The 12,659-nt window shown below is 46.5% G+C and overlaps 1 protein-coding gene across 5 annotated transcripts in view; it reads right to left on the reverse strand.

The window, feature by feature from the left end:
* DPH6 (diphthamine biosynthesis 6) overlaps positions 1-12,424 on the reverse strand; it is a 358,530-nt gene extending 346,106 nt beyond the window's left edge. For 3 of the 5 annotated variants that reach the window (XM_075927016.1, XM_075927014.1, XM_075927015.1), the window contains exons 1-4: positions 12,132-12,308; positions 6,950-7,044; positions 2,881-3,021; positions 428-618 (exon numbers count right to left, since the gene is read on the reverse strand). In XM_075927016.1, the coding sequence (XP_075783131.1) occupies positions 428-618; positions 2,881-3,021; positions 6,950-7,044; positions 12,132-12,154 (450 nt within the window). In that variant the 5' untranslated portion in view covers positions 12,155-12,308. Of the gene's footprint in view, positions 1-427; positions 619-2,880; positions 3,022-6,949; positions 7,045-12,131 lie in introns of all 5 variants that reach the window. The other 2 variants (XM_075927013.1, XM_075927012.1) reach the window with 2 other exon arrangements.
* Between the last annotated feature and the right edge of the window lie 235 nt (positions 12,425-12,659).

Here is a 12,659-nt window from a genome sequence, read left to right on the forward strand (position 1 = left end):
TCTATGAGAACCAGTGGGAAACAAGCAAAATATTACATCAGTGGCATAAATCTCAGAACTTTACATCACATTCTCTTAATAAATAATTCTCTATACATATATTTTCTGAATTCTTTGGCATGCATTTTTTTATTATGGATATCTATTTATTGTGTATGATTAAGGCTTTTGGTTTAAAATATGGGATAATCAGTACGGTCTCCCTCAAGTGTAAACAACAGATTAAGCTACTAAACCTCCATTTCACATACATTTATACTGTAAGGAATAACAACAGAAAACAAATATTACATGGGCGTATAAATACATTTTTTTAAAGTTTTTAAAACTTTCTATGAGAAGGGGATCATTTACCGAAAATAATGTTTTATTTAATGCTCTTCTATTATTTGATATTCTGAAAAGTAAAATTCCTCATGCAACATACCTTAACAAGTTTCAAAAGGTGATAAAGATCTTCAACCTCATCTCCTTCACATATGGTATACACTCTTCCAGTGTCCACACTGGTACCCTTTATGGTGTGACGATAGAGGGGCAAGTCCATTGCTTCAGCATACAGGTCTATGGCATGATGTCCAACTGTCTGATACATGTAGCTGTCCAGTTCATCCGTTGCTACCACCACAATTTAATAGAGACAAACATGACACTAAGTACATCATTCAGCATTCGTAGAAAATCATAATGCTGTACTTCAAGCACTAAGGGTACCTAAAATCAATATTCCTTAGTTCACGAACACACACATCTATAAGGGCATCTCTACAAACATGGGAAAACATGAATTTCTCCCCATATATATTTACATATAATAACATGTCTCATACAACTGTCTACCTCACAATGGGGGTGTTCACTTCTCCCCTATTATTTCCTGGGATTCATCCACAAAATTCCCACTATGGATCCAACCCAGAACCAATGGAAGCCAATCGAGGCTTTGTTTTGTTATGCATGAGGAGCACAAGCCCAGAGGCACAGACACAAAGTTTTTACCTGTATTTCAAGCATACTTAGGGCAATATATATAGAACACACTGCAGCACTTATTCTAGTAGTTAGAAATAAGCTGCTAAAACTTCCTGAAACTTAACCATTAATACATTTAGTAGTGACAGTCTGACACTCACAGAACGTTATTTCAGTGTAAAAGGGAAATCTTTGTTGTTGGGACTTTTCAATTTACTTTTCTGTTAAAAAATTGGGGGTAGAACTCACCATACAACTTGCAGCCCCAACCCCCAAACCTTGCTATTCACATATTACATATCTTAGGAGTTACCCAACAACTGTGATCATTATTGATAATTTTTTCAACTGATTAATAAAGAAGAGCACTTAATTATTGCTCAAACCTACAATTCACTGGTAAATTGGATAGAGTTCACTTGATTTTAAGACTACCCCGAATAGTTCTGGAACTTTCCTTAATTTTGGTTCGGATCCTGCAAGCTGTTCAGTGAGGGCAGGCTCTTGAGCCCCCCTGTTCACTGAAACAAGCTGTGAAACAAACTTTCATTGAAGCATAATATGCTAAAACTGATCATTATAAACAAAAGAAGCTGACTTTACTATAAAGTGAAATTATTTTTAAAATCTGCATAGTGACTTCCAATAGTAACAAAGGCACGTATTTGATCAAAATGGTCTAGAGAGTTCTGTTATTTCAGTGGTCTCCAACCTTTTTACACCCAAGATCACTTTTTAAATGTCAGGGCAAACCAAGATCTACCGTCATCCTTTCCCAAGACTCCACCCCTTAACTTGAGGCCCTGCCCTGTCTGTTCCCCTTCTCTCCATAATTTGATGTCCCCAGTCCTTACTCACTCTCACTGGGTTGAGACAGGAAGTGTGGGCTCTAGGGGGAGAATCAGGGATTTAGGTATGGGAAGGAGTGAGAGGTGCAAGCTCTGGGAGGGAATTTGGGAGGTGGAGAAGTGGATGCTGGCTCTGGGAGGGGGCTCCAGGCTGGAGAGTGTTGGGGTCAGGTGCAGAGTTGGGATGCTAAGCAAGCCGCAGGCTTTTGGATGTGTGGGTGCAGGAGTTTGAGTTGGGTGTGTGAGGGGCTCAAGGCAGGGAGTTTAGGAGTATGATGGGCTCAGTACAAAGATGTGCGGTGTGTGGATGATGCAGGAGTGTTGTGGCAGAAGACTGGGGATGTGGGGGTGCAGAAGTTTGGGGATGTGAGAGGCTCAGGACCAGGGGTTCTGGTGTATGATAGGCTCAGGTTTGGAGTCTGGGGGGGGTGCAGGAGTGTTATGATACTGTGGCCAGATGGGGCTTCGCCCTAACTGGGGGCATGTTGGCCGGGCTTCCTTTTTAAATAAAATATTATATCAGACGCAAAATGTTTCAGCATTGTCTTATTTATGAGAGAGGCGGGGAACCTGTTTTGAGTCAGGAGTCACTAACCCACAGAAAAGTCAGTTGGGCCACACAAGTGAGATGCTAAAAAACAACCCCTCCAAAAAACCGCACACCTCACTAATGTGGCACCAACTGAGACATCTCACTCCCATGACAATCTAGCCTCAAGGCCAAATTAACTCTTCTGGGGTTCCAGGGTTAGTGGAATTTGTGGGCCCCTCTACAACCTGAGACAGGGCCAAAAATGAGGGATCCAGCGTGCAGGACAGGGCTGCCAGTGAGTAGGATAGGGATGGGGTGCAGAATCTGGGTGGAAAATAGGGTACAGGAGCAAGCTGGGGGTAGGTGTCTGACCAGGAGGAAGGAGCAGGGTGCTGGTGGGTATCTGGCCAAGATGCAGGGAGGGGTTACTGGTAGGGATCTAGCCAGGGGCAGGTGCTGGTGGGGGCTGGAGCACGTACTCATAGAGGTCTGGCCAGGGGGAGGGGACAGGGACAGCTCAGCCGGTACCTGGAGTTCCCGCAGCTGAGCGCCAGGTCCGGGGTCTCAGGAAGCATGCAGGCTGCTTCTCTCCTCCCCAAACAGCCAGCATGCTTATTGAAAAGCTGGGTCTGCTGTGCCACCGGGGGCTTCCTTCCCCCTGCTGCCTTCCTGCTTGAGGGGAGGGAGCAGAGAAGGAAGGAGGGTGTAAGAGTCCCAGGACTGCGTGCCAACTCCAACTTCTCAGGAAGCGCACATTCTTCCTACGCTTCCCATGACAGCCAGCTTGCTTCCTGATAAATTGAAGCTGACTCCTCCTCCCCCCGCCCTCCGCCCTGCGCGCAGGAAGCACAGCGAAGGAAGTCCCCGGTGGCACGACAGACCCGGCTGTTTAGGGGAGGGGAAGAGCAGCCTGCGCACATCCTGAGATGCCGGACCTGGCTCGCAGCTGCAGGACTCCCCCATTCCCCCCGCCCCACACACACAAACACCGCAGGAAGCCGGCGCTACCTCCATTTTTGTGGGAGGTAGCATCAGCACAGGCCCCTTCTTGGGGGTGGGAGGGAATGAGGGGACAGGCTGGAACGCTTCACAATCGACTGGTTGTGCCTCCGCAATCAACCCGTCGATTGCGATCGACGAGTTGGTGACAATGGTGTTATCTTGTAAAATCAATTTTGGTTAATTTGCTAAGAAAAATATGAGTATTTTTAAATGTATATAAAATTTGATGCCTGAAAAGAACAGTGTCCCTTTCAAGCTGCCATTTAGTTCTGAATATCCAGATACTTTATTACTTGAGGTTCTCCAGGCAATAGGGATAAAAGACAAAAAAAATGAACAGGACAGACCCTACTGCTGCCTGGAGCACCTCAATTAACTTTCCACCACATTTGCTACTACAGGTCGAACCTCCCTTGTCCGGGACCTGAGTGGTCCTGAACAATGGAGTTTGCTGGATAAGGGAAGGTTAAGGCTCCTCACCTGGCTGTAGGCGCTGCGCTCCCTGCTGCTGCCTCCAGCCCTGCATTGTGCCAGCCCTGATGGGAGCTGCGTCCCCACCGCGCCAGCCCTGGACAGGTGCCAGCCCCACTGTCTCTAGCCTTGGGCGGGACTGCACCCTGCACTGCGTCGGTCTGGGTTGTGTGCCCAGCTGCTGACCCCACTGACTCCAGCCATGGCCAGAGCTGAGGTCTCTGCCACCAGCCCCAGCCAGATCTCTGCACCTGGCTGCAGACCATACTGCCTCCAACACTGGCTGGGGCTGAACTCCCCACTCCAGGAGTACTGACTGAGGCTGTGTTTCCCACTGCACCAGCCCCACCCATCCAGAGCTGCATTCCTGGTCGCTGACCCTGCTGCCTCCAGCCCCAATCAGAACTGTGCTCTTTGCAATCAGCCCTGCCCAAGGCTATGCTACCCACTGTGCCAGCCCCGTTAGGGATGTGCTCTCCACCACCAGCCCAGACCAGGGTGTATTTAGAATAACAGAATCATAGAATAATAGGACTAGAAGGGACCTCGAGAGGTCATTGAGTTCAGCCCCCCACCCTCAAGACAGGACCAAGCTCCATCTATACCATCCCTGACAGATGTCTATCTAACCTGTTCTTAAATATCTCCAGAGAGGGAGATTCCACCACCTCCCTTGGCAATTTATTCCAATATTTGACCACCCTGACAGTTAGGAATTTTTTCCTAATGTCTAATCTAAACCTCCCCTGCTGCACTTTAAGCCCATTACTCCTTGTCCTGTCCTCAGAAACCAAGAGGAACAAATTTTCTCCTTCCTCCTTGTGACACCCTTTTAGATATTTGAAAACCGCTATCATGTCCCCCCTTAATCTTCTTTTTTCCAAACTAAACAAGCCCAGTTCATGAAGCCTGGCTTCATAGGTCATGTTCTCTAAACCTTTAATCATTCTTGTCGCTCTTCTCTGTACCCTTTCCAATTTCTCCACATCTTTCTTGAAATGTGGTGCCCAGAACTGGACACAATACTCCAGCTGAGGCCTAACTAGTGCAGAGTAGAGCGGCAGAATGACTTCACGAGTTTTGCTTACAACACACCTGTTGATACAACCTAGAATCATATTTGCTTTTTTTGCAACAGCATCACACTGTTGACTCATATTCAACTTGTGGTCCACTATGACTCCTAGATCCCTTTCCGCCATGCTCCTTCCTAGACAGTCGCTTCCCATCTTGTATGTATGGAACTGATTGTTCCTTCCTAAGTGGAGCACTTTGCATTTCTCTTTATTAAACCTCATCCTGTTTACCTCTGACCATTTTTCTAACTTGCTACGGTCATTTTGAATTATGTCCCTATCCTCCAAGAAGTTGCAACCCCACCCAGTTTGGTATCATCTGCAAACTTAATAAGCGTACTCTCTATTCCAATATCTACGTCATTGATGAAGATATTGAACAGTACGGGTCCCAAAACAGACCCTTGCGGAACTCCACTTGTTATCCCTTTCCAGAAGGATTTAGCACCGTTAACAACAACTCTCTGACTACGGTTATCCAGCCAATTATGCACCCACCTTATCGTAGCCCTATCTAAGTTATATTTGCCTAGTTTATCAATAAGAATATCATGCGAGACCGTATCAAATGCCTTACTAAGGTCTAGGTATATGACATCCACCGCTTCTCCCTTATCCACAAGGCTCGTTATCCTATCAAAGAAAGCTATCAGATTAGTTTGGCACGACTTGTTCTTCACAAACCCATGCTGGCTATTCCCTATCACTTTATTACCTTCCAAGTGTTTGCATATGATTTCCTTAATTACCTGCTCCATTATCTTCCCTGGAACAGATGTTAAACTGACCAGTCTGTAGTTTCCTGGGTTGTTCTTATTCCCCTTTTTATAGATGGGCACAATATTTGCCCTTTTCCAGTCTTCTGGAATCTCCCCTGTCTGCCATGATTTTTCAAAAATCATAGCTAAAGGCTCAGATACCTCCTCTATCAGCTCCTTGAGTATTCTGGGATGCATTTCATCAGGACCTGGTGACTTGCTGACATCTAACTTTCCTAAGTGATTTTTAACTTGTTCTTTGTGTATCCTATCTTCTAAACTTACCCTCTCTCTGCTTGTATTCACTACGTTAGGCACACCTCCAGACTTCTCGGTGAAGACCGAAACAAAGAAGTCATTGAGCATCTCTGCCATTTCCAAGTTTCCTGTTACTGCTTCTCCCTCCTCACTAAGCAGTGGGCCTACCCTGTCCCTGGTCTTCCGCTTGCATTTAATGTAATTATAAAAGGTCTTCTTGTTTCCCTTCATGCCTGTAGCTAGTTTGATCTCTGGTCCAGCAATATATGTGGTCCGATGTTGCCAGACTAGAGAGTCCCGGATTTTAGAGGTTCAACCTGTACGTACACTTTCAGAGAACATTTTATGAGTTGTGTGGCAACATTCTACATGTTTATATGGATACTCTAGTTTTGCAAGAAACATTTCAATAAGATTAGAGATGGTTTGTCCTGAGTCCCAAGGGAATAAATTGGCCCAACCTAGCCCCCAGTGCTTACTCCTATTGCCCCAACCTACTGAATGTATATTCACCTACTCTACAAAAAAGTCACATGTGAATATCTCCTCCCAGCATGGACACCTCCTCCTCTCCACAGTGTGGAGAGTAAAGGTGGCACTCTTTTACTCATGCTGCTTCATTCCCCTTCCAATGGCACAAAAGTCAATTATTTTTCAAATCTCACCCTAAAACTTTCCTATTTATTTTAATATTTTAATGACAATTCTAAATGTCACTCATTTTTTACTATCTTCAGTACTGCCATTGCTCCCCTTACTGGAGTACAAAAAAGTATTTGTGGGTCTTCCTCCTTTTAAACTGCATAATTCTTTACCATTTTTCATTTTTTTGTATTGTTTTCTCTCATTTGATGCTTCACATGTGGCTTTAACAATTTATCTAAATTTTCTCTCCCCTTTTTCATCTTTCCTGTAAAGATACCTAGGATAACTGCCAAATGTGAAAAAATAGCAGGGTTTAATTCAGATACTGCTGTGTCTTGCCTGTTTCCTATTTCAGAAAGTTTCTTACAGGCAATAAAGCATTCTTACCTGTGTTTTCAGGAGGTCTTAAGTTGGCTAGAGCAACAATCTGATGCCCAGCAGCCACACACTGCATCATATTATAACAGCTGTCCTTTCCACCACTGGAATAAAAGACAATGAGATTATCAAACAGTTACACATGATCACTACTATGCATTGTTGTCCTTTTTAACTTTTAGCTGTTTATTTCAAAATCATAATGCACGACCATGAAATGACATTTTCAGATTAGAAGTACAGTATCAGGGAGAATTATAACAGTAACACATACAGGCAGTCCCCGGGATACATACAAGATAGGGACTGTAGGTTTGTTCTTAAGTTGAATCTGTATGCAAGTCGGAACTGGCGTCCAGATTCAGCCGCTGCTGAAACTGACCGCCAGTTCTGACTTACATACAGATTCAACTTAAGAACCCCAAGTCCCAAGTCAGCTGCTGCTGAAACTGATCAGCAGCTGATTCCAGGAAGCCCGGGGCAGAGCAACTGTGCCTCGGGCTTCCTGTAGTCAGCGCTAGTCAGTTTCAGCAGCGGCTGACTTGGGGACGCCTGGGGCAGAGCAGCTGGGGTGCTGTTGGGTTGCTCAGAAGCGCGGGACCCCGCCGCGGCTGCGGCTTTGCTCCCGGTGCCCCTGGTCTGCTGGAAACGGTCCCCAGCAGACCAGGGGCACCGGGAGCAGCTTTTCTCGCCCCGGAGGTCGAGGTGGCGGACCGCTGCCTGCGAGCTCCAGGGCGAGAAAGCCCCCTTCGTAAGTGAGGATCCGACTTAAGTCGGATCCGCGTAAGTCGGGGACTGCCTGTATTTAAGACTTTGCCATAAAAATATTTAGACAAACAGAAAGTATTTATAAAATATTGAAGAATTCTGTTAGATATAAAATCCAGGCAGTTTATTTGAAATTCCAAATTTGATAGCCGAGACAGAAAAGCGTGTACATACTTAAGCTCTTTTGAAAAGGGGCTCTCTTTTGCTCAGAGGATTACGGACAGAGTGCAGTGTCTTTCCCCGTCAAAGTACTGACTGAAAAGCAGCAGCAACAACCTGGCCTCTGGTTGTGCACCTGCATATAATGATGGACCAAATTTTACAGAAATCAACATAACAGGTCCCTGGTTTTTATTTAGGTGCTGATTTAATATATTTAAAATAAAATAAAGTGCAAAATAAATTTTAAAATTAAAACTCCAACATTCAAAAGGTAAAATAATTCTCTGTCAACATGACAAAGGTTGACTCCCCATTGCCACTGAATGTAATGGCACAACACTTATATTATTACTTAACATTTGTTTAAGACTTCAATAACAAGGCAAAAGCTATCTGATGTATAGAGTACTATACTTTAAGGGTGCATCTAGACTGGCAAGATTTTGCGCAAAAGCAATAGCTTTTGCGCAAAAACTTGCCAGCTGTCTACACTGGCCGCTTGAATTTGCGCAAGAGCACTGACGTTCTAATGTAAGAATTCAGTGCTTCTTGCGCAAATACTTTGACACTCTCGCTCAGGGATAAGCCTTCTTGCGCAAGAATACTTGCGCAAGAGGGCCAGTGTAAACAAGCACCTTAATTTTTTGCACAAGAAAGCCCCATGGCTAAAATGGCCATCGGAGATTACTTGCACAAAAGCACGTCTAGATTGGCACGGATGCTTTTGCGCAAAAGCACTTTTTGCGCAAAAGCATCCTTGCCAATCTAGATGCTCTTTTGTGGAAATACTCTTAATGGAAAAACTTTTCCGTTAAAAGTATTTCCGCAAAATCATGCCAGTCTAGACATAGCCTAAATGGTTATCTTCAAATTGATCATCACTGCACCATAACTAGAGAGGAGGGTCTGTCCTGTACCTCTAAGAGCCACAGCACAGAACTCAATGCCCCAAGGTGGGATGGCTATGGTGACCTTAAGACCCCCATGTCCTCCCAAATCCTGGCTTCTGCACAGACCATTTATGTATGTATGTATGTATTTATTTATTTGAAATATTTTTACCTCACTTCTCTATTTAAAATATTCGAGGCAGCTTACAAAACATTTAATTTTTTAAAATGATAGATAGATATGAATAAAATAAAGGGGGGGCATAAAACTTGCTAAAACACCTCAGGAAGAGGGGAACAGTAAGAATGTTAAGGACTAATCGACTACGCCCCTTTGTTGCCTCTATCAAATAGGGGCAGCAAAGTGGGTGGGGAAAAAGGGTACTTCAAAGCAGCAGCGCCACACAAAGCCCGTACCCAGGCTCCGTGCGGTGCTGCCGCTTTAAAATGCCATGGTGGCTTTTTAAAGGGGCAGCGCCACACAGCTGATCCTAGGCTCTGTGCAGGGCTGCCCCCTTCAAACACCGCTACAGTATTTAAAAGAGGCAGCATCACATTGAATCCGGAATCAGCAGGGAACACCCCTTGCTGACTCCGGTCTCCCTCAGGCATTTCCACAGAACCCAGAGTCAGCTAGGGACTCCCTAGCCGATCCCAGGCTCCAGCACAGCATTTCAAAGCGCACAGAGCCTGGGGTCAGCTGGGCAGTCCCCAGCTGATTCCAAGTCCCGGGGAATGCTGCACAGAGCCCAGGATCAGCAGAGGACTCTGAGTCCCCCATTGACCCCAGGCTCCATGAGGGACTCTTGTATATTTGAAAGCTGACATGGTGCATGCAGCCCAGGGCCAGCAGGAAGTCGCGCTGACTCCAGGCTCCACACGGGTGCTTCTGCTTTGAAATGCACAAGAACCCCTGGGGGCTCTTGTGCATTTCAAAGAGTAAGCAGCCTCATGGAGCCCAGAGTCAGCGTGACTTCCCACTGGCCCCAGGCTGCACGCAGAGTCCCACATTCCTCCTTTGAAATGTACAAGAGCCAGGTCATTCTTCTTCAGGAAGGGTCGCAGCTGGCGGATCAGTCGAAGTTGCCCAAAAGCACTACTGGCCACCAAGGAAATTTGGTTCTCAAATGTTAAAAAATGGTTCAGGATGACTCCTAAGCTGAATACCTGTACTTTCAGGGGAAGTATGACCCCATCCAGAGCTTTCTTGTTATGGCAGCCTGTCCCCAGTTCCCTCTAGGATCCCAAACGTCTGCAGTAAGCATCAGTGATCCCTCTAAGATTTTCCAACCATGAGTGGAGTGAGTTTTGGCTTGTTCACCACTATTGAGGTCATGCTTTCTGGTTTGGATGTATGCCACCATGGAACCCCAATTTATCCTGGATGCTGGAGCACAAACCCCCCTCCAGCTGCTGCACAGCTCTCCAGAGGAGGTGGGCAGGGGAAGAATTTTGTTGTGCATTGGTAAGGATGTAAAACTCCATTTAATCAGTTAACCGGTTAAATGTTATGTTTAACCAGTTAATCAATTAAATGCGAGCAGGCAGGAGAGCCCACTCCAGCTAGGTGGGGTCTACTCTGGCCAGGTTGGGGTATCCCCCAACTGCAGCACCATCGGCTGCTCCAGCCACACTGAGCCTGCCATGGGCAGGGGCTACTCAAGCCAGGCTGGGGACTCCGCAGGTGGGGCTACTCCAGCCCATCCAGATTGCTAGTTAGCTGTAACCAGTAAACATCACCAAGTAAGGTTGATGCTTAAATCATAGAATCATAGGACTGGAAGGGACCTCGAGAGGTCATCGAGTCCAGCCCCCCGCCCTCAAGGCTTACCACTTAACCATTCACATCACTAGCCTTCAGCTCCTACCCCACCCTTCAATACACCCTTCCTGCAATCAGTCCCAAGTCAAGCATGATCCCTGTGCTGGAGCTGACAAAAGGATCCTAGTAAGGTAGCCTTGCAGTTGTCCTTGAGTTCCCATGCCCTGATCTATACACACACAACACCCTGCTCTACACTGACCATAACTGACTGTACTACTAAATCAAGTGAGAAAGATTCATATAATCAAGATAACATCCTTTCCTTCTATACTTTATCCATCTGTATATAAGGAAAGGTCAGTTACACAAATAAAAAATGGGAAATGACTGCCTAGGAAGGAATACTACAGAAAGAACAGGTGGACATAGTGGATCATAAGTTAACTATGAGTCAACAATGTAACATTGTTGCAGCAAACTAAACCAAACATCACTTCAGGAGTGTTGCAAGCAAGAAACAAGAAATAATTCTTGCACACTGCTTGCCACACTGAGGCATGTTCCTGGGACGACATTTTAAAAAAAAAACATGTTTTCTTTCTGTCCATATTGTATCTGTGATACAGATTGGGGAATCTTGGGTTTCCAATCTGGCATGTCTTAAAATGAAATTGTTTCTTATAATTTTTCTTTTCAGCAACAAAAGGACTCATTTAGTATATTGGCTAATTTACTCGGGTTTTTAAATATCACACCATTCCAGTATTAAAATAAGAAATGTTCAAATAAAATAACTAATAATTTCAAAAACTGCGGGGAAAGAACAAAGTAGATTTTAATCAGGAGAATGTATTTTGGTATGATTTTAGGACCAGGGGCCCAAGTTTTTGTTTATGGCTCATGTGCTAATGATCTGAATAAGCTTTTTCAAAATGAGTGAGAGCAAATATCTCATTGAACCACACATTTGTAAAACTATTCATAAGAGGGAAATACTTGGAAAGGAAAAAAAACCTGAAAAATCAATTGAAAACGAGTGAGACTCCCTCCACACCAGTGAGATTAGGCAGAAAAAACAACTCAGCAGCTCACATTTATACTGCACTTTTCCTCTAAAACGTGTTATGTACAAATTACAGGTTATCTGCAAAATGCAGCTGCCTCTGGGGTGGTGGGCGGCCACTGACAACACCAGGGACATCACAAAAGGCAGGGGAGAGTGATGCTAGAAGGAAGGACTTGTATTCATTTTTTTTAAACGGGGAGGATGTTCAACGTTCACCGAGGGCAGAGGCAGGAAAGCAGTTGTTAAAGGCCTCCTCCTACGCATACAGTTACACCCCTCAGCCACTAGGCAGATGCAGCCAGCAGAGGCAGAGGGGGCAGCAGAGCACAAACCTGTTTAAAACTCCTTGCTGTGCGTGGGGAGAGCGGAGGGCAGGAAATGCACGAGCAGGAGCATAGGGGGGCAGTGTGAAGGGTGGTGGGAATCCCTAGGGCGCGGCTGCGGGGTAGCAGCCCCGGCCTGGGCGCTGCATAATCCCGCAAGTGCATGATATGTAGCTCGGTCTGTGCAGCAGGGCAGCCCCCCCAACGGCCACGTTACCTGATTAAGGCCACTACTCTCATGCTGCTCGCACCCCCCGCGCTGGGCTGACACTAAGGGGAAGGCTGAGACACGCGGGCGCTACTACAGGCTGCAGCCGGCCCCCGCCTTCCTGAGACACGCGCCGGCCTCGACACGCGCGCGCGCCTCTGCCGCCCGCCCCGGCTCCGTCGCGGGCCAGACCCGCCCAGAGCGGCCCCGAGGCTGCCTGAGCCGAAGGGCTGGTAGGGGCAGAGGCGACTCGCGCCGCTCTCCCTGCGCCAGACCCCTGCGGCTCGAGCCGTGCTGCAGAGTGGGGCGGCGCAGCGAGGGCTGAAACGCAGGCAGCTCGCTGGCCGCCTATGCGAGAGCAGCTGGGGCTGATGCGGGGGCGTTCGCAGCGTGCGACTGAGTCATCTCTCAGCTGCACTGCGTGCTCCCCCGGCTTACAGGAACCTGTTTTCCCTCTGACAATACGGTTGTTATTACTGGCAATGATGTCCTGGCCTCTCTTGTCCTGGGCGCCAACAGAAGTGGCCCAGTAGAAAG

This window comes from Pelodiscus sinensis, chromosome 4, assembly GCF_049634645.1.
Source record: "Pelodiscus sinensis isolate JC-2024 chromosome 4, ASM4963464v1, whole genome shotgun sequence".
NCBI lineage: Eukaryota > Metazoa > Chordata > Testudines > Trionychidae > Pelodiscus > Pelodiscus sinensis.